The 23,798-nt window shown below is 43.6% G+C and overlaps 1 protein-coding gene across 2 annotated transcripts in view; it reads left to right on the plus strand.

Moving 5' to 3' along the window:
* Positions 1–23,798, plus strand: part of Ddc (dopa decarboxylase) — a 105,164-nt gene that overhangs the window by 44,480 nt on the left and 36,886 nt on the right. For both annotated transcript variants that reach the window (XM_017802263.2, XM_008849269.2), the window contains exon 7: positions 14,370–14,436. In XM_017802263.2, the coding sequence (XP_017657752.1) occupies positions 14,370–14,436 (67 nt within the window). The remainder of the gene's footprint in view (positions 1–14,369; positions 14,437–23,798) is intronic.

A 23,798-nucleotide genomic window follows, 5' to 3' on the forward strand; every position in this document is an offset into this window, starting at 1 on the left:
AAATGTTTGCAGGGATGTGGAGAAATGGGAGCACTTATTCACTGCTGGTGGGAATGCAAACTGGAGCAACCACTATGGAAATCAGTGTGGAGGTTCCTCAGAAAGCTAGGTATAGATCTACCACATGATCCAGTCATACTGCTCTTTGGCATATACCCAAATGACTCTATATCCTACTACAGAAATACTTGCTCATTCATGTTCATTGCTTTATTCACAATCACCAGGAAATAGAAACAGCCTAGTTGTCCATCAACTGATGAATGGATAATAAAAATGTGGTACATTTATGTACTGGAAAAGTATTCTATTGTTAAGTAAAATGAAATTATGAAATCCACAAGTAAATGGACAGAGCTGGAAACAGTCATCCCAACTGAGATAACTCAGACCTAGAAAGAGATGGCATGTTTTCTCTCAGATGCTATGCTAGCTTTACATCTTTATACATGTGTATTTCATTCATACAATGAATTTTTATTATATTTACCTCCCTCTAACTCCTCTCAGATCAGATCCACCAGGCATCTTCCTATCCCCTCCCAACTTCCTGTCCTCTTTTTTAAAATAATATAACCCACTAAGTCCAATTTGTGCTGCCCACACACTCATGGGTGTGGGCCATCCACTGGAGCATGGTCGATCTACTAGGGGCCACACCCTGAAGGAAAACTGAGTCTCCCTCCCCAAGAAGCCATCAACTGTAAACTCTGGACTGATTTTCAAAATGTAACAGATTTATTTTGTTAGAGAAATTTGGGGCTGTATTAGTTACCTTTTTCATTGTTGTGACAGAAATAATTCCAAGAGGAAAGTCTTCTTTTGGCTCATGGTTTAGGGAACACAGTCCATCAAATGGCAGTGGGAGCTGCTGGCAGCTGTGGCTGTGGGCATGTGAGGCAGCTGCTTTATCACATCAGCAGAGAGCTCAGGCTAGAAGGGAGCCAGCCAAAAACCCATGAGGTCTGCCTCCCAGTAACCCACTTCCTCCAGTTAGGCCCCACCGTGTGACAGTTCTACAACCTCTAAAACTTATGAGCACCAAGTGTTCACAAACATGAGCCTGTGAGCTACAGTGTAGATTCAAACCATAACCTAAGTTCACAGAAAAATTAAGAACAGAGAGTTTACATACTAACTTATGTGTTTTCTCCCAGTCTGTGGCTTGTCATTTTATTCTCTGAATTCTCTCTTTTGTCTTTTGTGAGACAGATATTTCTAATTTCAGCTAAGTTCACCTTATCCAGTTCTTTCTCATATCAGACCTTTGGTGTTATATCTAGATGCTTATGGGCCAATTCAGTAACATAAAGAGAGGAACCCAACTCTGCCTAGGATAGCATTAGTGTTAGTGGTCAGGTACGGGTAGTATGACAGTGCACAACTTCAATCCCAGCACTCGGGAGGCAGAAGCATGTGGAACTCTGTGAGTTCAAGGCCAGGCTGGTCTGTATAGTAAGTTCCAGGCCACTGAGATAGTGAGACTCTGTCTCAATAAACAAAAAACAAAATAACTATTAGTGTTAAGGACAAAATCTTCAAGTTGTTATTTTAAGTACTCCTCCTGCTGCTCATTTTTTTTTTGTAAATAATCAACAAATGCTGAGGAATGGGGCAGTTTGACCCCCTAATTCAAAGCACTGGATTCTCCCTTGCTGCCGTGGTTGCCTTCAGCATCAGGACTGTCAGTCAGATAGCCAGCTGGACCAGTCTAATGCCAGCACCAGCTATCAAGAAGCGTTCACTGACACCTTGAGAAAGTGACAGGACAGTCATAGCTGATCGCTCCAGCTACTGAAGGTGCTGCTTTAGCCAAGACTGTTTGAAACAGTTTGTAACAGCTTTTCCTATCTCAAGCCTGTTAATTATAGAAGACCTGCAACCATCTTCGTGTAAGCCAGAAAGGGACTACTTCCATGTTGCACTAGCAAAGGGATTGCTGTAACTGGTGCTAAGGAGGCAAGGTTGAGATAGGCCCCAAACCAACGATCCTGACTGGTCTGAACACCCGTCTCAGACTATACCACACAGGCTTCTCTGGCTCACTGAATCTCTCGGCTGGAATACACTCGCCTGTACTGCCTCCCCTGGTGTTGCAGCATTAGGCCCAATAAAAGGTTCCTCTCCAGTGGTCTTTACTTTCAGTAGTGAGGCTGAGCCCCCAACATGAAGTCAGAAGCAGCAGTGATGGCTGAGGCAGCAGAATGGCCGTGGTAGCGACAGCTGAGCAGTTGGCAGGCTGGACTGTGAAAGTAGCCGAGGCAGCTGCTCGACAGCTGAGAAAAAAGCAGATGAACAGTTTGAGAACAGCTAGGGCAGGATGACGAAGAGCTGTAAAATAGAAACATGAGAGAGTGGAAAGCTGAGGCTAAAGAAAGATAAAAGGCTGTAAGGTATCAGAAAATAACTGCAGCCTTGGTTGCCAGAAGAGTTTCAGAGAACTGTCAAATCCTTAGGACCAACCATCTCAGACACCCTAGATCTAGAGCTGTAACACTAGCCCAAGTACAGGGCTATGGAATCCTGACTTCCTTGGCCTACACAAGAGCTATGACACTGGCTGCTGTCAAAAGCTGGGAAATCCTGATTATTAGCCTTCCCAGAAACTTCAACCCTAGCCATAGCCAAGGGCTGAAAAATGCCAAATTCCTAGGCCTGCAGAAGAACTGTAATATGGGGCTAAGGATCCCAATATCCAATGCCTGCATGAGGATTGTACATTAGAGGGTATCACCTGCTGTTTCTCCTGCCTGCCTTTACTTACTACTGCAAAACACCAGGGGAAACAAAAGCTCCCAGAGCTTGAATGTTGCCTCTTTAGCTACTCATGCTTTCTGTCTGAGCAGAATGAAAGCACTGTAGGCAACTGATTGGCAACACCATGACCACCTAGATTTTCTCCAGTGTTGCATTTTAGGAATTTCTATTAGTTTCTAGTTTACATTTGAGTCTATTGTCTATTGTAAAAGGGGGTGAAACATTTCTCGAGTCATTTGAGTGCATGCATATGTGTGTGTTGTTGCATCTGTTGAAAGACTACCTCCTTCCATTGAATTGCCTTTCTTCTGTTGTCAAAGCTTAGCTTACATGTGTGGACCTATTTCTGGTTCATTGATCTGTTTTTCTCTCTTTCTAAGACCATGCTGTCTTGGTTGTTGTGTTTATAGTAAGTTGCATAAGGTCAGATAAGAACTCTGACATAATTATTGTTTAAAATTCTGTTGGCTTTTTAGGTCTTTTGACTCTTTGTTGTTGTTGTTGTTTTGATTTCTTGAGATGGGGTCTCTCTCACTACGTAACCCTGGCTGGCCTAGAACTCAATATGTAGACCAGGCTGGCCTTGAAATCAGAGTTGAACTCTCAGAAATCTACCTGCATCTGCTTCCTGAGTTCTGGGATTAAAGGCATGTGCCATCATGCCCAGTCCTTGACTCTAAATATAAATTTTAGAATCAGTTTGCCAATATCTACAACCTGGCTCAGGGATATTATCAAGTTGAAGAAGCTCTACATATTCCCAGTTTGTTAAGAGATAACTTTTCTTCAGGTCATGAATGGATGTTGGCTTTTGTTTTTGTAATGTGTATGAGTCTATTGCCTGTGTGTAAGTGCGTCTGTATTGTTCAATGCCCCATAGAGGTCAGAAGAAGGTATTGAATCCCCTAGAACTGAAGTTGCAGAACAGTTGTTAGCCACCATGTGGGTTCTGGGAATTGAACCTGGGTCCTCTGCAAGAGCTGTCAGTGCTTTTAACCACTGAGCCATCTCTCCAGCCCCTGATATTGGCATTTATAAAATGATTTTTCTGTATCTGTTTATATAATATGTTTTTCTTCTTTAATCAGATGATTTGACAGATTGTATTTATTTGTTTTCAAATATATAACCATCCTTTATATCTGAAATAGATCCCACTTGGTTGTGGTATATAATTCTTTTCCTACCTTGTTGGATTCATCTTGCTAATATTTTAGTGAAGATTTTTAAAATTTATTTTATTTATTTATTTTTATGTGTATAGTGTTTCGTCTACGTGTATGTAAGTGCACTCATATTATGCACATATTAGCGATAGAGGCTAGAAGAAGGCATCTGATCCCCTGGAACTGGAGTTACAGACGGTTAATAGCACCCATGTGGGTTCTGGGAACCAAACCAGGGTCCTCTGCAAGTGCAGACAGTGCTCTTAACTACTGAGCCATCTCTCCAGCCCCATAGAAGATTCTTACATCTATATTTATAATAGATAATTGTCTATTGTATCCTTTCTTGCAATGTTCCTATCTGGTTTGGGTATTGTGGAAATGTTAGTGTCCTAGAATGAGCTAGGCTATTCCATCAGGTTTCTTTTTGAAAAGTTAAGTGGAACAACTGATGAATGCAGGTGGGCATGGTGCTTTCTGATTTTGAGTTACTGATTCCAAATACAATTTCAACAGAGATAGGTCTACTGAGATTATTTATCTTGCTATAAGATTTAAATAGAATATCTTGAGAAATATATGCATTTCATTTGGGTCCTTAAATTTGTAGGCACTGAGCCCATGATAGTCTTAATTATCCCTTTAATGTCCATGAGGTCAGAGCCTCATGTTCTTTATTATCCTGTTAAGGTCCATGAGCTCATAAATGACAGTTCCATTTTCATTTTTGATGTTAATAATGTGTGTCTTTTCTGTTAAACTAGGTAGAAGCTTATCAAATTTATTGATGTTTTCAAAGAGGCAGAGGCAGATGGATCTCTGTGAGATTGAGGCCAGCCTGATCTACACAGTGAGTTCCAGGCCAGCTAGGGCTATAGGGAGGTCCTGTCTCAAAAAGACCAAAAAAAAAAGAACCATTTTTTATAAATTTCCATTTATTGACTTATTCATATTTCTTTTTTTACCTTTTTATTTTTAATATATTTTTATTAGTTCTTAGTTCTCATTATATCTCCTTCTCCATGGTTACCCTCCCATAGCTGCCTCCCCTACCATTGGATTTTATGCATTCTGTCATTTATGCTAAGGCCTATTGAGTCAAGCTAGAGTTCACTGACATCTCTCAGTGCAAATTTATCCGCTGGGGTCTAGTCAGCCTATCCAGGTTCACTCCCTTAAAAAAAGATCAGCTCTTCCTCACCCAGCAGTAATCAGCTGCCCAATTTTGGCTACGATTGGGGCCTGCTATCCGTTTCCACAGTTCTGTGCTGGGGTTTTATCTACTTGAGATTACATGGGTCTTGTGCATGCTGTCACCATGGCTGTTAGTTCATATGAATAAGGTCAAGTTTCCAGGAGCCTGTAAGACTTCTTTTATTTTCTTATGGTTACTTTGCACTTAATTTTTTAAGTAGTTTTCTAAGGTGATAGCATGGGTTTTATATTTTTCAATTTTCCTTCTTGTCTAGTAAATGCATTCAATGATATAACTTTTCCTAAGTATTTTCACTATACCAATAAACCATGTTGAGTTATATCATTTTCAATGAGGCTGAAGTATATTTTAGTATTTTTCAGGAAGTTTCCTTTGACATTTAGAACTGTGTCATATGATTGTTAAGAGTTTGAAGAGTATTCCAGCTCTCTTTTGATTACTGATTTCTAGTTAAGTTCCACTGTGATTTAAGAGCATACCTTGTATAATATCTGTTCCTTGAAATTTATTAAGATGTATTTTATGGCTCAGAATGTGGCTTGTGTTAGTGAATGTTCCATGTAAGCTTGAGGTGGTGATTTGAATGAGGTGTACTCCAGAGGCTCAAGTATTTGAACACTTGGTCAGTGGGTGGGGCTGTTTTGGAAAGATCGTGGAATCCTAGGCGATTGTTGGAAGAAGCATGTCACTGGGGAGGGATTTTGAGAGTTCATAACTAAGTCCCGTTTTCAGTTTCTCTCTCTGCTTCCTGTGCCTGCTTGAAGATGTGCTCCCTCTGCTTTCTGCTCCAGCCCCCTTGCTGTTATGCTTCCCTACTGTGATGGAACCATAAACCAAATAAACTCTTCCTTCTATAAGTTGCCTTGGTCGTGGTATTTATCATAGCAACAGAAAAGTAACGAATACACTTGCAAAGAAGATACATTCTATCATCAGTCTGTGAAGTATTTTATAGATATTAATTAGATCCAGTTGACTGATAGTACTTTTTAAATTTTTTATTTATTTTTATATGTATGAACATTATGCCTGCATGTATGTAAATACACTCATGTTGTGTGGTACCCACGGAGGTCAGAAGAAGACGTTGGGTCCTCTGGAACTAGAGTTGTGAACGGTTGTTAGCCACCATGTGAGTGCTGGGATTCAAACCCTGGTCTTCTGCAAGAACATCCAGTGCTCTTAACCACTGAGCCATTTCTCCAGCCCCGATGGTACTTTTTTTTAAAGGCAGGGTCTCACTATGTAGACCAGGCTGGCGTCTAACTCACAGTGATCTGCCTCTAGGAGGATCCAGTCCTCCCAGCCTGGTGATTAATGGTACTTTTTTAATGGTGATTAAGGATACAGTTCAAGTACATCTTTATCAGATTTCTGTCTGTCAGATCTGTCCATTTCTGACAGAAGAATGTTAGAGTCTTTAACTGACAGAGCTGGCTCATCTATTTCTTTCTGTAGTTCTATCAATTTTTGTTTCATGTATCTTGATGTCAGATGTGTTTCTTTGGAGAATCGACCCTTCATAATTTTGAAAAATTATTCTTCTGTTATGTTGTCCCCACTATAACCTTTGTGACTTTTTTTTACTTTTAATTCTTGCTAAAGTACACATAATATAAAATATTAACCATTTTCAAGTGTTTGGTTCAGTGACATTTAGTATAACACTGAAGTTTCTACTGATTGTGTATCACTGTCAGACCATCATAAACTTGAAAACTCTGAAGTTGATTTATAACTACTGTAAGCTGGGGACCATCTATGTATATGAATGTGTTATGAAATATTGGCTTTTAGACAAATCATTGCTATTCTATTATCCTAAAAGGTAATATCACAACTATTCTTTGTAGCTCTACATTTTTATATATAACGTACTAAACTAACGCAGGCTCAGATGGTTAGTTATGTACCATTGTCACCATTAATCAATTTCCACACTTCTTTCAAAATTGAAATTTTGTGTCCATTAATTAGTAACTTCTCATGCCAAATCCCTGGAAGCTACTCTTCTATTTTGTGTGCCTAGGAATTTAACTGCTCTGGGTACCTCATATAATCATGCAATATCTATCTTTTCATCAATATTTTTCACTTCACATAAGGCTTTCAGAGTTCTTCCATGTTGTAACATGTACCAGAATTTCTATTCTTTTTTGTCTCCTTCTGTGTATACATGTCATGTTCATGTGTGCATGTTCATGTGTGTTCATGTGTGTGCCAAAGGTTATTATTGGGTGTCTTCTTCCATTGCTCTCCACCTTATTTTTTGAGATAGACTCTCTCACTAAATCTGGAGCTCCCAATTTGGACAGGCTGGCTGGAGCTCCAGGGATCCACCTGTCTCCACCTCCCTGTACAAGCACTGAAGTTATAGGCATGCACTGCTACGCCTAGCTTTTTACTTGGGTGCTAGGGATTGAACTCAGATTCTCATGCTTGCATGGTAGGCATTTTACCAACTGAGCTGCCTCCCAAGTCCCTCTATCCTTTTTAAGACTGATTGATATGAAGACTGATTGATATGCTTTTGTTACTTCCTAATTTTTTTCCTATATAATTTATGATGTTCCCCCATTTTCCTGTATTAATGTGTTACCTTGTGTGAAGTTTTTTTTTTTTTGTAATGAAATGTTTACATGAAGTATGTATGTTGGGTCAGTGGAAGATGTATAGAAATAAAAGACTTGTACATGCAGTTGTCCTTCACTACCCATGAGGTATTGGCTCCAGTTTGCCTGTGGACGCTCAAGCACCTTATATGAAAAAACACAGTTTTCACATATAACTTTTGGTACCTTCCTATACCCTTTAACTCTCTTAGAGTGCTTATATCTAATAAATGTCTACATATCGTTTCATTCATGCGGATTCAGTACATAGACCTTTATGCCCAGAAAATTCAAATATCCCTTTTGGAACTTTCTGCAATTTTTTTCTTATTTTTAATTTTTTGGGGATTTTTTAAATGTGCATGAGTGTTTTGCCTGCGTGTATGTAGGTGCACCCGTGTCATACGATGCCTGCAGAGGCCAGAAGAGGTGTGTCAGATCCTGTGGAACTGGAGTTAAGGATGGTCTTTAGCCACCTCTGGGTTCTAGGAATTGAACCCAAGTCCTTTAGAAGAGCAGCTAGTGTTCTTAACTGCTGAGCCACCTCTCCAGCCCCTCTTACTTCTTAAAAACAATCTGAGATTGTTAGAATCCATGGATACAGAACCCACAGATACAGAGGGCCAATGGTGTTCATATACTCAGTTGAAGGAGTCAACGGAGGAGAATACAAGCAGAAACTGTAGCATTCACTGAAACAAAGCCACACTTTATTTTCTGAAGGAGGAGGAAGGAGAACTTGCCATTTGTGATCTAATAACCCAAATCTTGGAAAATATTGCAGGATATTGTTGGCCTACTGCTGACAGAAGCCACAGACATCACCAGTCTTATGCACTGGCACAGAGGAAAGTGTTACACTTCATTCATGCATTCATACATTCATCAAATATGACTGTGTGGACATTGCTTGCATCTCAGTGTGCCTTGTGCCAGTGCTGAGAATATGTAACTGACCATCGTTTCTTTCCTCTTGGAATAGGTTTTTATGGGGAAGACAGAGGTGTTCCTAGTCTTTGAACCTTTAATGAGAACTACACATATAGGCAAGGGTAGAAGATGCAGCAACAGATGCCTGTTGCTAAGCAACACTATAGAAGCTATGTTCTACAAGGTGTACAAGGAAGGGATCATGGTGCCTTGCCTTTATTGTGTTGTTTTGTTTTTTGTCTTTTTTGAGAGAGTCTTTCTGTAGCCCCAACTGGCCTGGCAGTTGCTATGTAGACCAGGCTGGCCTTGATCTCACAGAGATCCACCTGTCTCTGCCTCCCAAGTGCTGGGACTAAAGCATGAGACATCACACCTGGCTCCTTGCCTTTATTGTTAAAGGAAAGAGGACTGAGAGTGTTCACCAGTGTGAAAGAGCACATGGTATTTAAGACAGTAGAAGTGATTTATTGTTTCAAAGCAACAGTATGAGGCTATCCAGCTGGGGCATACTACTGTGACCCAGAAGGGAAAGGAGTGGTAGAGGTCCCTTGTCTATTTCCCCCCTTGCACCTTAAAGGTCATAACTCTGTGCATTTGTGATGGTCACATGCACCTTCCTAGGATACAGATGTGCGGTCTTTAGTATATCTCAAGGCTTAAAGACCCCGCAGACTGGAGACCCACTACTGAGAGTAAGAGGGATATTTGGCAGAGTCTGACCAAGAAAGCACAATCTTTGCCCTTTCATTAACTAGCCTGGGTCATGCCACAGTTTCTCTCTTTCTATTTTTCTCATGATAATTTGCTTCTCTAGTAAGCCACCTTAATAACATTGGGCCACTGGTAAAGGGCACTGCCTGCAAGGCATGTACATGAGGAGCACAGACTGTTAAATGGGATAAGGACACCAGGGAAGGAGGTGACACAAGCTCTGTCGCCAGCAGGAAGGCTGCAGGCTCTCAGGACGGAGACTTGCCCTGACTCCTACCCCTCCCTCTGCACAAATGTGATTAGGGCTCTGCAGAGCACACTGAAATCAAGTTAGCGTCACTGAGCAGTGCTGAGCTGGGGTAATCAGAGCCTGGAGCAGAACAGGTGCTAGCTTTAATATGGCTTCTGAAAATTAGGACAAGCTGATTTACAGCTCTGAGCCACGTGTTCAAGTCGTTTAGAGCACTGTCCCTACAGCCCCCTGCTGCTTCGCCATCCTGGATCCTACTGCCTGTCTATAGCTCCTTTGGCTCTAGAAAGGACTGGGGCCTGTGGCAAGATGTGGTACAGAGTGTGGGGTTCTTTAACTGACAGTTGAGGAATGGGGCCCAGGAGTCCTATGCTCTGAAGGTGTGCCTGAGGGCATATACAACTGTTGGTCTGTTTCTGCCCATGTACTCCTGGGCAATTACCCACTACTGGTACCTTCCTTAAGTCAAGTGTAAGATAGGGACCACGAACCTATCTAATGATAAGGTCACTGTGATGATTAAACATAGAACTCAGAGCATCGAACCTGTATTGAGTAAGCACTACAAGCAGTCACTCTCTTTTATTTTCCATCAAGTCTTCTTCCAGAACAAGACAGAATTTTATTGTTTGTGAAAAATTGTTTCATGATCATTACAAATAAATCAATAGTTACATGAGACTCTCAGAATAAAAGCTGATGTTAGCCAAAATCTCATCCTGATAGATAAGCAGTATAATATTTGGCAGAAATTATTCTACATATTCTGCGTACCTGGTAACAGATAAAAATTGATTTTAACAAGGGGATATTTAATATGTATGAGTTTTAATAGCATAAATTATTGTCCTTAGTCCAATTATCTTTTAAATGAGAAAATGAGATGAAACTGAGGCAATCAGTGCACTGAAGATAGGTCATTTCTAAGAGATGCAAAATTGAGGAAATCGTACAATATTAATGTCCTGAGTCAACTGGTGTTTTTCTGAAACTGCCTAATTTTAATCCTTAATAACACAAAGCATTCTAAGAGTCTCATGATTAATCAATCTAGTTAGAGAGGTACCTAAAACAAAGCTTTTTAATATTCAGTTAAACAGCAGGATGAAATGACAGTTACCAGAAAAAAAAAAAATCACACCTGAACTCCTACTACCAGACTCAAGTTGTGTAAATGAATCCAGTGTGGAGAGAGTTGGATGATGGGGTGAGAAGGCTGGGTAGAGAGCTTGGGAAATCTGAGGGCACCAGGAAAGGGCAGAAGCACGGAACTGCAAAGCTCATTGGCGCCTTTCAGCTTGGGCAGGTCCCCTAGCTCACAATGGGATAAAAACTGAGCCTGCCTGGGAACCCCCTAGTGTGTCTGCAGTGTGCATAGCTGAACCTCACACTGGGCTCTTTTATTACCTACTTTCTTCTTTCACTTTTTGTTCTTTTGAGACAGGGTCTTCCTTTTTTATTTTTATGTTTTTAATATTTCATTTATGTATTTTTATTTTATGTGTATGTGTGTACTGCTTCCTTGTATGTAAGTGCACCTGTGTTGTGCAGTGCCCATGGAACTCAGAAGAGGTCATCAGATCCCCTGAGAACTGGAATTGCAGGTGGTTATTAGCTGCCATGTGGGTGCTGGGAACCAAACCCAGGTTCTCTGCAAGGGCAGCCAGTGCTCTTACCTGCTATGCCATCTCTCCAGCCCCCAATTCTTTTAACTCAAAAAAAAAAAAACCCAAAAACTTCTGTATGTGTATGTATGTGAAGTGTGTACGTGTACATGTGAGTCTGTGTGTGCATGTGCTATGGTGCTGATATGGAGGTCAGACGATAACCCTTGGGTGTCAGCCCTCATCTACCTTGCTTGACAGTTTCTTGTAAGACATAAAGTTGAATGAGTTTTTAACCTCTAAGAAAGCTCTCCATTTCATTTTAAAATAAACTGTTTCTTACAGAAAAACTCATTGTTTTTGCTAATAACACTTAGATGTTGACGCATGTGTCTCTAATTTGTATGTATCTGATTATTACTAGTCATGGTCTTCCTCTTTTAAAGAAACTGTTTTACGTTTATTATTTATTATGCATGTACCTGCATAAGCATGTGGAGGTCAAAGGACAGCTTGCAAAAGTTGGTCCTCTCCTTTTACCATGTGGGTCCTGAGGATCACACTCAGGCCATTAGACTTGGGGACAAGCACCTTTACCCACTGAGCCATCTTGCCTATCCAGAGACAGCCTTTCTATGCAGTTCAAGCTTCCCTTAAACTTAAGATCCCCCTGCCTCCATGTCCTGAATGCTAGAATGGCAGACCTGTGCCACCATTCCTGGCCCTTACTGTCTGCTTTTCTGATGCTCTGGCATCTTTAACCTTGATGCTCCTAGAGGGATTGCCTCTTCTGGATCAAAGATTGAGGGGCAAATCCACCATTCGTATGCACACTAACCAGCCTCAATGAGTTTCTTGCTTTCAGGGCACTGCCTACCTGTCCTATTTACCGCTAAGCCAGCCAGGTGCCAAATAATTACAGGCAGTCCCCTTGCGGCTGAGCCATGAAATTAGTCAAAGGAGCCTGTTGGCCCACTTTGCCCGTAACTTACTGGGACCACCACCACAACAAAGGCTCCTGCTACAGTTTTCCTTTGTCCCCTGTCTCCTGACAGACTCTGGTGTTTCCCCAGGTGGCTCCCGTGGTGACCCCGTGGTGCAATATGGGCCTCCTCTTGGATACTGTGAATAAGAAGCTATTTTCACTGGCTTTTTCCCCTTTCTTATCTGTTGATTCACCATGGCTGCATAATCATAAAGCTTCCATTTTAAAATGGTCTGATTCTACTGGATCCGAGGGTAGTCATGTAGGGGACAGCCCTTCATGGGCACAGCTCAGTATTACAGAGAACCTGCCAAAGCCCTACCAGCACCTGCTTTGTGGCCACATCTACAACTGGGTACTGAAAAACTCTGGTCCCTGGCAAAAGGCACTGTCTATGAGAAACAGCACCAAGTACCTGCTCCAATGCAAGCTTCCGTGTGAGCAGCAGGACCTAGGCAGCCAGATGAACCACCCACAGGCAGATGCCAGGCTACCTGGCAAAAGTACTTTGACCTCACTGAGAGGTAGATTGGCTTTCAGGTCAGACACAGCTGGGCATCCATGAAACACAACCAGAAATGCCTTGCCAGGTTCCCACGTCTGAATTTCTGACTCACCCAACTTGACCCTTGGGGCCTGCAATGTCGCTGACATCATAGAGGGGGGTAGAGGACTGAATATAGGGGCACGAACTGCATGAAATTTTATGCTCTCATCACTTCTGAAGAGAAAGTTCACTGTCCCAAGATGTAAATCAGTTAGACTCTTTGGTTTTGTAAGTGGTAATTTTTTTTTTTTTTTTTGATCCCTTGGAAAGTGTCAATTTAGCGTCTAGTCCATCTGGCAAAGTGTAACTTATTCTCACCAAGATAAGGAAATAACTCACAGAGCTTGGTTTCAGGAACATTGTGGGTCTGGAGGACAAGACAGTCACATGTGAGAACAACATGGGTCACAATATCACAACGTGCTCAGGGGACAGGAGGGGATGTGGTGGACCCTAGGCCACGTTCCCTGTTGCATGACCCACAGTACTCCATGCTTTCTCAGCACAGCCTTTAGCATCAATGGTGCTTTCTCATGGCCGTTTTGAAAGCTGGAGTGAATCTTCAGGAGCAATGTCATTCTGGATAAGAAGGACCACAGACTTAAGGACAGTGAGGAGCTTTTGCACAACGTCCCAGGGTGGCTTTTAACTGACCCTAACGGCTGCTCTAAAAGAACGATTCTAATCGCACCTCCATCCCAGCTGGCCCTTTAAAGTGTGTGTCACTTCTGATGTATTTGTTTTGTGCTTTGTGCGAGCACATGCACACACACGCACACACACACACACACACACACACAGAGTACATTCGGGGAAAATGTCTAATTCCTCTATTTTATAATAGAAACTATGTTCTTATCATCAATAAATACAGTTGGTGAAGTAGACTATCGGAATAACTATTCAAATGGCTGAACCCTTCATTTCTGCCCCTAACGCACCATGCATGGGAAATCTTTTGCAGATCAAATGTGGGTGATCATCCATGAAATGGAGCCAGAACATTTGCAAGTTGCTTGTTTCTAGCCTCACAGTTCAGATTTGTGTGCAGATGTGTTGTTTGTGGGTGGGTACACACACCTACACACATGCATGTGAAGGCCAGGGGAGGGCATTGGTGTCTTCCTCTACTACACTTTCCACCATATTATTTCATTAGGCAGGGTCTCTCATTGAACCTGAAGCTCACTGTTTTGACTAAGCTGGGTGGCCAGGGACTCCCAGGATCCTTCTGTCTCTCCCTACCCCCATTGCTGGGTTTACAGGCATGTATAGCTATACCTAGCTTTTATGTGGGTGCTGGGGATTTGAACTCAAGTCCTTTTGCTCTCACTGCAAGCACTCTAACTGGCTGAGCCATCTTTCCAGCCCACAGCTCAGACTTTTGTCCATAGATTTGTTTCTCTTAATCTCTTATGGAGCTTTCACAAAATGATTAAACACACACTCATGAGTTTCCATCTCCATGTAAACATTCATTCGGATTGTGGTCCAGGTCCTGAACTAGCCACTGGCAATGGCTATGGGAGCGGGGATTACAGCAATGACTAACACATGGAGGATTAAATGTTGTCTGTTTTTGACTTCCCAGGTGGTTGCTACACTGGGGACCACATCTTGCTGCTCTTTTGACAGTCTCTTAGAAGTGGGTCCCATCTGTAAGTATCTGATTCAGCTTTCTTTATGAAAAATGTTCTTAGCATTGGCAGGAATATAGCCAACCTTTCACTTGGAGCTGTGCTGCTCATCATTAATTTTATATCACCATGACTTGCCAAACTCTTCTTGCAATAATGTAACCTCATTCGCTTGAATTCTAGAAACTCAGTTTGAGCTAATCAGACAACACCTGAACTTTACAATCCCAAAATACTATTGGAAAGAAAAAAAACATCCAAGCCTTTTCTAGTGAAATGATATTCAAGATATGGTGGCTAAGTTGGGGAAACTAAGCTCCTCAACATACTAGAGCAACTACTCCCTGTGCAGGTTACACAGTATGTGTTGTCCACCTTTGAATCCAGTCTTTTGGAATGCCCTCTTTAAAGCTTTTTTTGGTCTTTTGAGACAGGGTCTCCCTGTAGCCCCAGCTGTCCTGGAACTCACTATGTAGACCAGGCTGGCCTTGAACACACGGAGATCCACCTGCCTCTGCCTCCCAAGTGCTGGGATTAAAGGCATGCACCACCACACTTGGCTTTAAAAGTGTAGCCTAGGCTTGCCTCAAACTCATGATCCTCCTGCCCCTGCCTTTTCATCATATCCTATTGGTTTGTGCCACCACTACCAGCAAAGGTATTGGCGTTCCTGCACTGGGCATTGAACCTGGGCTGCCTGGGTGAACACCAGGAATCATAACCACTGTTAAAATATTTTTAATGTTTTATTTATTATTTTATGTGTATGAGTGTATTGCCTGCATGTATGTGAATGCACCCATGTTGTGCAATGCCGTGGAGGTCAGAAGAGGGCTTCGGATTCCCATGGAACTGGAGTTAAGGACAGTTCGTAGCTGCTATGTGGGTGCTAGGAATCAAACCCAGGTCCTCTGCAAGAGCAGTCAGTGCTCTTAACCTCTGAGCCATCTCTCCAGTCCCTTAAAAATGTTTTTATTTAAGCTGGAGCACTTATTTAAGTGGTACATGCCTTTAATCCCAGCACTTGGGAGGCAGAGGTAGGTGGATCTCTGTGAATTCGAGGCCAGCCTGGTCTACATGGTGAATTCCAAGTCAGCTGGGGCTACTGGGAGGCCCTGTCTCAAAAAAGACCAAAAAATTATTTATTTATTATTTTTATGTGTATGAATGTATTACCTGCACATATTTAAGTGCACCTGTGTTGTACAACGCCCTCAGAGGTCAGAAGAGGGTGTTGGATCCCCTGGAGCTGGAGTTACCGATGGTTGTTAGCCACCATGTGGGTGCTGGGAACCGAGCCCAGGTCCTTTGAAATACCAGCTGGTGTTCTTAACTGCTGAGCCACCTCACCAACCCCTTTAAAACTTTCCTTTAAAGAAATTATTATCCTGTGTTGTATAACATTTCCAGCAAGGACAAATTCCATTTAGGATGGAATATGCCACATCCTAGGTATATAACAGCTTGCACCGTCTGTGTACAACTATGCTCTATGACATTCACCCAAAGACAGCCTGCAAAATGATGTGTTTCTTAGAACCTACCCATCATTAAGCAGCACATAGCTGTCAAGTGAATTGCTTGAAGTGATTTAGCAAATCAATACTTTCCAGCTGAGCTTCTCCAAAGAATACTCCATCTCAGATAATTTCCTGGCTTCTTCTTCCTTCCTTGACCAGGACATTTTGTCTTTCTCATTGAGACTAGAATTCTGTTAGTTGCAAAATGAATACATGGCTGTGTTTCTAAAGTTTTACCTTTAATGTGTACTCTGGGAACTCAACAGGCCCTGGAACTGTTTGTAGGGACAGGAGTACTCTGCTGGGGCACCAAGGATACACCAGCCCCTTCTCTGTCCTTCAGGGATGGTGAAGGCTCAGGGCAGAGCTGTCCCAGGCAGGCTTTCTGACCTCACTCCTTTGACTTGTGCCAGACCTCACACCACCTGCATGGCATTCGGCTTCATTGTCAGGCTGTGTGGTCCAAGCACATTTCCCACCTCTCCTAACCCCTGATTTGCCTGTAGTCTGTACTCAGGAGTGGGCTCTCCTCCCTGGTTTACTGTCCCCCGGGCAGCAGCTGGGGGAAGTGGTTGATGCAGGCACTCTGGAGTGTTGGGGCGGTGGCTGGCAGAGAAGCATACAGCTGCATGTCTTAAATTCTGACCTTCATTTTCCCTATCTGAAAATTGGAGAGAAAAACGCCCCTCATAATAGTAAAATAGTATTTCCTTCACAGTAGGGCTCCAGGGGAGTTCATGCAGACAAAGGACTGTGGGAAAGGAAGGCACTCCTGCCTGTGCTGCCAGAATCTCAAGGCTAGTCACTAACCGTGACCAGTGGGGTGGACGCAGGATTGCCATTCACTCAGGATTTGGCTCCACCTGTTGTGAGCTATGGCACAGCTGTGATTATGACTGGCTGAGGATCTCCATGCACAGCATGCTGAGAACACACAGAGCTAGCTGGCCATCCCCAGCTATGGCTGTGCTGTGGGCCTCGTTAGCTGCAGACCTTCGCAAGCTCAGCCAAGCAAGTCCAAGTCCTCTGACTCAGATGTCAGGCCAAGGACTGAATGTTCTGGCCAACAGCCGGCTGATGTCATTCCCCAGGGCTATCGGATTTAAAGGGCTGAGGTCTTCTGCCAGACAGATCCCACGCGGCTGCTACCCCTGAACTCAGTGTGGCTGCCCACAGGAGCGGGAAGATGACAGCTAGCGGGTGGCCCCAACCATTAATGCTCACAGTGCCTGGATGATTGCAGCTCAGGCCGCCCTGCTATCCTTCAACTCCCTCTGCCAGGCGGGTGTAGGGCTATGGGCAGAGGCTGACGTGTGCTGTACTGTTTGGGTTCAAGCCCAGATATTGCTCTTGGGATGATGCTGGGGGTGCTGACAAGCCAATGCCAAATCCTTTCATGTATGGCCAGTTTTCATACTTGAGGGCAGTATTACTAACTGGTCATAGTGCCTTATAACCCAATCTCTCAGCCTACATCTTTTATTTAGCTATCATCAATTAGCACTCTTAGTATTCTGAGTTGGCCTTATCTTATTGATTAAAATAATCTAGTTATAACAATACAGAGTTCTTCACCTCAACAAAGGCACAAATCAGAAGATTTTCTTCCAATTTTTGCTTCAGGAAGGACAGATTCTTCTTAATCTGTTTAAAAATGATTCACAAGAGAGGTTGTTGATGTTAGTTCACCCGGATGGACTAATTGCCATGGAGGGGTCTATTAAGAAGAAGATGGAGGGCTGAAGAGATGGCTCAGTGGTTAAGATGGCTGCTCTTGCAGAGGACCCAGGTTCGATTCCCAGCACCCACATGGCAGCTAACAACCATCTATAACTCCAGTTCAGGGATGGGAAGAGGATGGAACATGGTAGATGGATAGATGGAAGCCTTAGGAGCCGGGTATGGATGAAGGGAAACCGAGGCAGTCTGGCTGAGCTGGGGAGGGAGTCTCAGGGGTAGGAAAGGGGAGTGGTGTATGGCAGACTGACCAAGCTCCATCTTCAGGGCCAGAAGGGGTGGAAGAAAGATGTGTTGCCTTGGGAAGCCTGACCTGACTGCTGCATTCTGGGTAAGCTTCTTAGGAAACAGGTGGCAACAGCAGTGGGAAGCTGAGGGCTGTAGAGGTTAAAGGTAGTGTGATCTCAATGCCAGTGTGCCTGGCACATGTAATTCCTCATCTCTGGCTGCTGTGTGTTCTGAGTCTAGCTAGTTCCTACATGGGTGTACATGTGCTGGAGGCCCTGAAGGATGGGCTCCTATCAGCCAGTCACCTGGTTGAAGATGCAGAACACAGAAGCAATGCCAAACCACCTCACTTTCCCATAGGACCAAGAGAAGCCCACATAGAAGCTTCTAAGTAGCATCTGTGAGCTCCATTCTGTGGTAGCTTGGGGCTAATGGAAGTTTGAGGAGACAGTCTCTACAAAGCAGTCCTTGAGTCTGACTGCCTTTGCTCAGACACTTGTCACGGCTTCAGACTCCTGGAAGACTCAAACTACTGAAAACTGTGCTCACAGGGGTGGGTGGAGATGGGGATTAAAATCAGCTAAGGAGACACACAGGCCAGAGTCTAGGAGGACGAGCACATGCAACTTCTGGTGATCTTCACAGAGCCACAAGAGTAAAACTGCCTTAGTCACAATGTGCGACCCTGTGCACTGGGTAAGGACATTTCCCTACTAGGCCAGCTCCCCTGACTTTTCAATGTCTATTTGGGGTTTTTTTTGTTGTTGTTTTTTTGAGGACCAAGTCCTCACAAAGGGAAGGCCACAAGGGAAGACCCACAAAGGGAAGAGGGGACCTTGTCCTTCCCCTCTAGTGATCAACTCCTCCAGAGATCAAAATTGATATGGCATAACCCAGTGCCTCCATCATAATTCATAGTATCAGACTGGAACCAAATTGGACTTTTTGGAGGTGAACTTGATTCTTCACTATAGACCTATCTAGTGCCCTCTTCTTTTGTCCCATGGGGACATTTGGTCCTTTCCTGTCCATTAAAGCAAAGCTTGTGGGCAAAGGTATTTAATTCGCTCTTGGTATAGCTCTTGGTCCCATTCTCACCTGGGTGCATGGAGCCGGCTCTGTGACACTGAGATGTGTTATTCATTGGCCTGATTTCAAGTGTTCACTGTGTTTCCCAGCATTACCTCCTCTTAAGGATGGAGACTATGGGAAGAGAAACAGAAAAGTGAGGGAGAAAGAGAAGCTTGCCTGGCCTCCCAGAGCCCACTTTTCCTCCCATGGTATATGTTCTTGTTGGCTCTCTGCCCATGTGGATTCAGTATCTTGTTTTATTTGTTGTTGTTGTTTTTTATTTTTTTGTCTTTTTGAGACAGGGTCTCCCTGTAGCCCCAGCTGTCCTGGAACTCACTATGTAGACCAGGCTGGCCTCAAACTCACAGAGATCCCCCTGCCTCTGCCTCCCAAGTGCTGGGATTAAAGGTATCTGCCACCACACCCGGCTTCTTGTTATTTTTTAAAAATATTTATTTTGCTTTTTTATGTGTCTGTGTGTCATTTGTGAGTATGTGCTTGTGTGTGCCAGAGTTACAGGCAGTTGTGAGTTGCCCAGTGTGGGTGTTGGGAACCAAACTGGATCCTCTGCAAGAGCCATACATTCTTTTAACCAGAGTCATTTCTCCAGCCTCAGCATCTTGTTTTGTCTCATTCCTTCATTTAACATCCTGAACTGGGCACAAATGATAGCATCTACTGAACTCCGCTAGAGGACCTCAGCCAGAAAAAAAGGATATTCCATCACTGAAAGTCTCTGTGGGGCCTAAATAACACCTGTAGAAAATACAGAATCACCTTGTTTTGGTCCATCTGTGCTGCTTTCACAAAGCACCACAGACCTACTGACTTATAAATGACAGAAATTCATTATTCACATTTCTGGTGACTGGAACTTCAAGATCAAGGCACCAATAGAGTTCATGATTGGTGAAAACCTGTTTCCTGATTCACCAGTGACACATTCTATATGCATTCACCTGGTGGAAGACCCAAGGAGTCTCTCTGGGGTCTCTTTTATAGGAGAATTAATTGAGCTCTGCCTCAATGATCTGGTCACTTCCCAAACGTACAACCTCATAGCACCATCATATTGGAAGCTAGGGTTTAACAGGTGAATCATAGCATATCTTATAAGGAAATGTAGTGTTTCTGTTTCTCTCCTAGCTAATAAAGACTGATGCCAGCTATGTCCATCTATCATGATTCTTTTATTCCAAGGGAAGAGTCCTGTATTATCCTACATCTTTGTCTCTTGCTTCATTTAATTGGATCATGTGAGCACCTGGTGAGATTGACACCTTCATCCTTATACCTTGCTTTAGGTGACTCAGATTTCTCCCTGCATCTTAGTGTTTGACTATGGTGCCCTGACATGGTGGTTTCCGAGGGAGAGTTAGGGGAACTAAGGCCAATAAGGAGAAAGGGACCTTTTTGAAAAGGCGACTTCTGCTCTCAGGGCTGCCTTACTCCCCTTCCATGGGCTTCTCTAAACAGTTACTTTTACCCAAGTTTGAATGGTCAGATTTAAAAAGCCTTAAAGGGAGCCAGCCCAAGAGAGGGTATCCTAGGCAACACCAATGAGGGACAAAGGAAGGGAGTTAGGAAAGGGGAAGGCCTCAGAAGCCTATAAAAGGCCAGACCCAGAGCTCCTGCTTAGGATGCCCAGCTCTGGGGGCCCCACCCATCCTGATGAGAGCTGTCAGTCTGCTGCAATAAAGTCTGTCTTTTTACTGTCTCCTTTTCTTTGGTCAATGTTTACCTATTCTCTGTGCCTGGAACTTTCTGGAGTCTGACCTCCACCCTCTTGTTCCTACCCTGGCACTTTTGCTTCTGAAGTCTCTCCCCCTCCCCCAGCCCTCCTATTCCCTCCCTTCCTCCCTCTCTCCCTGGCTTCTCTTGTTTGCCCTTTTTCCTTCTCTGGTGCCTGGGTCTTCTGCCTTTCCTGGATGTCCAATATTTTGTTCGTTCCTCATCCCCAACCCCACATCAGTATCCACATGCTTGTCATGCATTTGACCTTGGTACACCAAGGTTTTTAACCCTGAAGAATAAATGGAATCAAAGGTTTGGAATGTCTTTTACATCTTTTAGCAGCAGTGCTCAGAGTGACTCATTTCTCCTCACAGCACATTGATTAATGAGCATCATATATGAAAAAGGAAATGGCGGGTCCACTCCTCTGTATAAATGCAGAGAAAGGCTGACATTAGGCACCAGGATCTTTACCTGTGTAGGGACTGATGCCTGCTATCCTCTCTGATCTTACCCACCTCATGACCATACTTGGGCTAAGGAAGGGACTAACCATGGCATGTTACTTTTCATGGGGAGATATAAGCTAACATCTACTCACTCCAGATAGGGAAACAAAGGTAGACCACGTTAACAATTCTGCAAAAGCCCAACTTGGCGAACCATTGAGTCTACTGGAGTTATTTACAGGCATGTGGATGAGGGGTTATTTATAGAAGATGGAGCACTCAGTGGTAGCTGCCTCATTGAAAAGCCCACTCCAGCATGGAAGATGTCTCACAGAAGCTACGTCCCTAGAATTCCCTGTATAACTTGTAGGCAGCTCTGCTAATCAAAGTCTCCTTTCTCTAGCATTATTACTACTTATATAACTTTGGGGAAGGGGACTTTGTGAATCCTGTAACTTTCTAGAACTTCCTGAAACTTGTGAGTTGTTTAGTTCCTGAGCCTTATAAGTTTTCTTTACTCCCTGAATCTTAAGGAGCATCCCTCAAGGATGGAATATTTTGATTTGGAAGAAATTGCTACACAGCATATGAAAATCAGTAATCTCACTGACTTCTAAGTGCTATGATAGGCAAGGCATAGGTATTATCTGATGTATTACTCAAAGCTATGAGTACTGCTTTTCTCTCCACTTTTCTTTGAGAGTGTGAAGCTTAGGCTAGGTGGATAAAGGCAGATAGCTGCAGAGTAGGGAGCTCAGATGTGCCCATATTGAGGGAGTCTGCTTATACGAAAGCTCTCTTAGTCCTAAAATAAGGTGAAACCCCATTCTTCAAGGCTGTTCTATATGGTTGGAGTGAAGGTTGGTGTTTATTGTCAACTTGACAGGATCTGGGATCTCTTAGGAGGCAAGCCTCCAGGCGCACCTGTGAAGGATTATCTTGTTTAGGTTAACTGAGGTGGGAAGACTGGGCCTAAAAGTGGGTGGCACTGTTCACTGGGTGGGGGTCCTGGACTGCACAAAAAGGAGACTGCTAGCTCAGGACAAGCACTGTCTGATTCTTGGCTACGGATGCAGCATAGAATCCACATCTTGTGGATACCAGCTTCTGCCACCAGAACTTCTCCATCATGAAGGAAAAGGGGCAAGCAGAAGAACCAGGGAGGGAAGGAGGAAGGAGGAGGAGGGAGAGAGAGAGAGGGGTTGGAGGGAGAAGAGAAGCAAACTTAGCTTGACAGGGCCGTGAAAGCAGGGATCACAACTATTGAGAACAAGGTTGTTGGGGGGATTGAGAAATGACAGGGAAACTGACTCAGAGCTGTCTGTCACTGCTGGGGGCGCTACCCTAAGCAACCACAGAAGTTGCAGCCATGGGAGGTCTAGCTCCCCTGTCTTGACTTAGAGTGAAAGTATCAAAGGAGAGAGAGAGAGAGAGAGAGAGAGAGAGAGAGAGAGAGAGAGAGACTTCAGAAGCAAAGTGCTAGGACAGGAGAAAGAGGGTGGAGGTCAGACCCGAGAAAGCTACAGGCACAGGGAGTAGGTACCTTGAACTGGAAGCCCAAATAAGCCCATTCTCCCTTAAGTTGTTGTGGTTTTTTTGTTGTTGTTGTCAGGGTATTTTATCACAGCAATAGGAAAAGTGACTATTACAGTTGGGAAACAGAAATCTTATTCATGAAGGAAGCCAAGGATGGTAGTATAAGATAAATCACCTAACTCTCTAGTAGAGATAGAGGAAGCAGTGTGTATAATATTAACAGGGTTGTCTAGAGGAATAGAGCCAATTGAAACACACACACACACACACACACACACACACACACACACACAGAGTTACAGTTATAAAAACAGGACTTATTAGATAGTCTCTACGATAAGGACTGGGCAGTCCAAAAATGGCCACCTGCAGCTAGAAAGGCAAAAAACTCTGTAGCTGCTCAATCCAGGAAGTGGATGGTTCAGCATTCCTAATCTAGTGCTGAAGGCCCTTGGAGTTTCTGGTATTGAGTCCACAGTGGACGGCTACAGAAACTGGAGCCTGATGTCAGCAAAGGACAACACCAGCAACAGGTCCAGTCCGTCAAGGAGAAGCAGCTAAGGCAAACACTGACTCTCCTAGGACCTCTTTGTATCTAGGCCACATGTTGGAAGGTGCTACCCACTTTCAGGGTGGGTCCTCCCACCTCAGTTAATGCTTTTCAGAAACACTCTGACAAACATGTCCAGAGGTTTGTCTCCTAGGTGATTCCAAATCCAGTCATAATGGCCATCAAGACCACCCATTAGTCTGTGTGCTCAGCTTATCTCAAAGGATGTTCCTTAAAGGAGGATCTGAGAAGTGGTTAGCAAAAAGAATAGGGGAGGACGTTCCAGGTGGGTGGGATGGGAAGGATGGAAAACAGTGACAAAACTGGAAGAAAACAGCTAAGCGGAGTGGAAGTAGCAGGTGCTAGTCACTCAGCACTGCCCTGAGTAGTTGCTTGTGTTTCCCCAAGTCTGTAAGCAGTCTGAGCAGCTGGTGTTCTGGGGCCAGCAACCCATACCACTGTCCTGTTTTATAACCTCCTGGTGAGATGGCTTTTGGAGATTCAGCCATTTGTTCCACAAATATTAGTGATATGCTATGTGTAAGAGGGTTGCTAGAC

The sequence above is a fragment of the Nannospalax galili genome, unplaced genomic scaffold (assembly GCF_000622305.1).
Source record: "Nannospalax galili isolate Female #2095 unplaced genomic scaffold, S.galili_v1.0 scaffold304, whole genome shotgun sequence".
Taxonomy (NCBI): Eukaryota; Metazoa; Chordata; class Mammalia; order Rodentia; family Spalacidae; genus Nannospalax; species Nannospalax galili.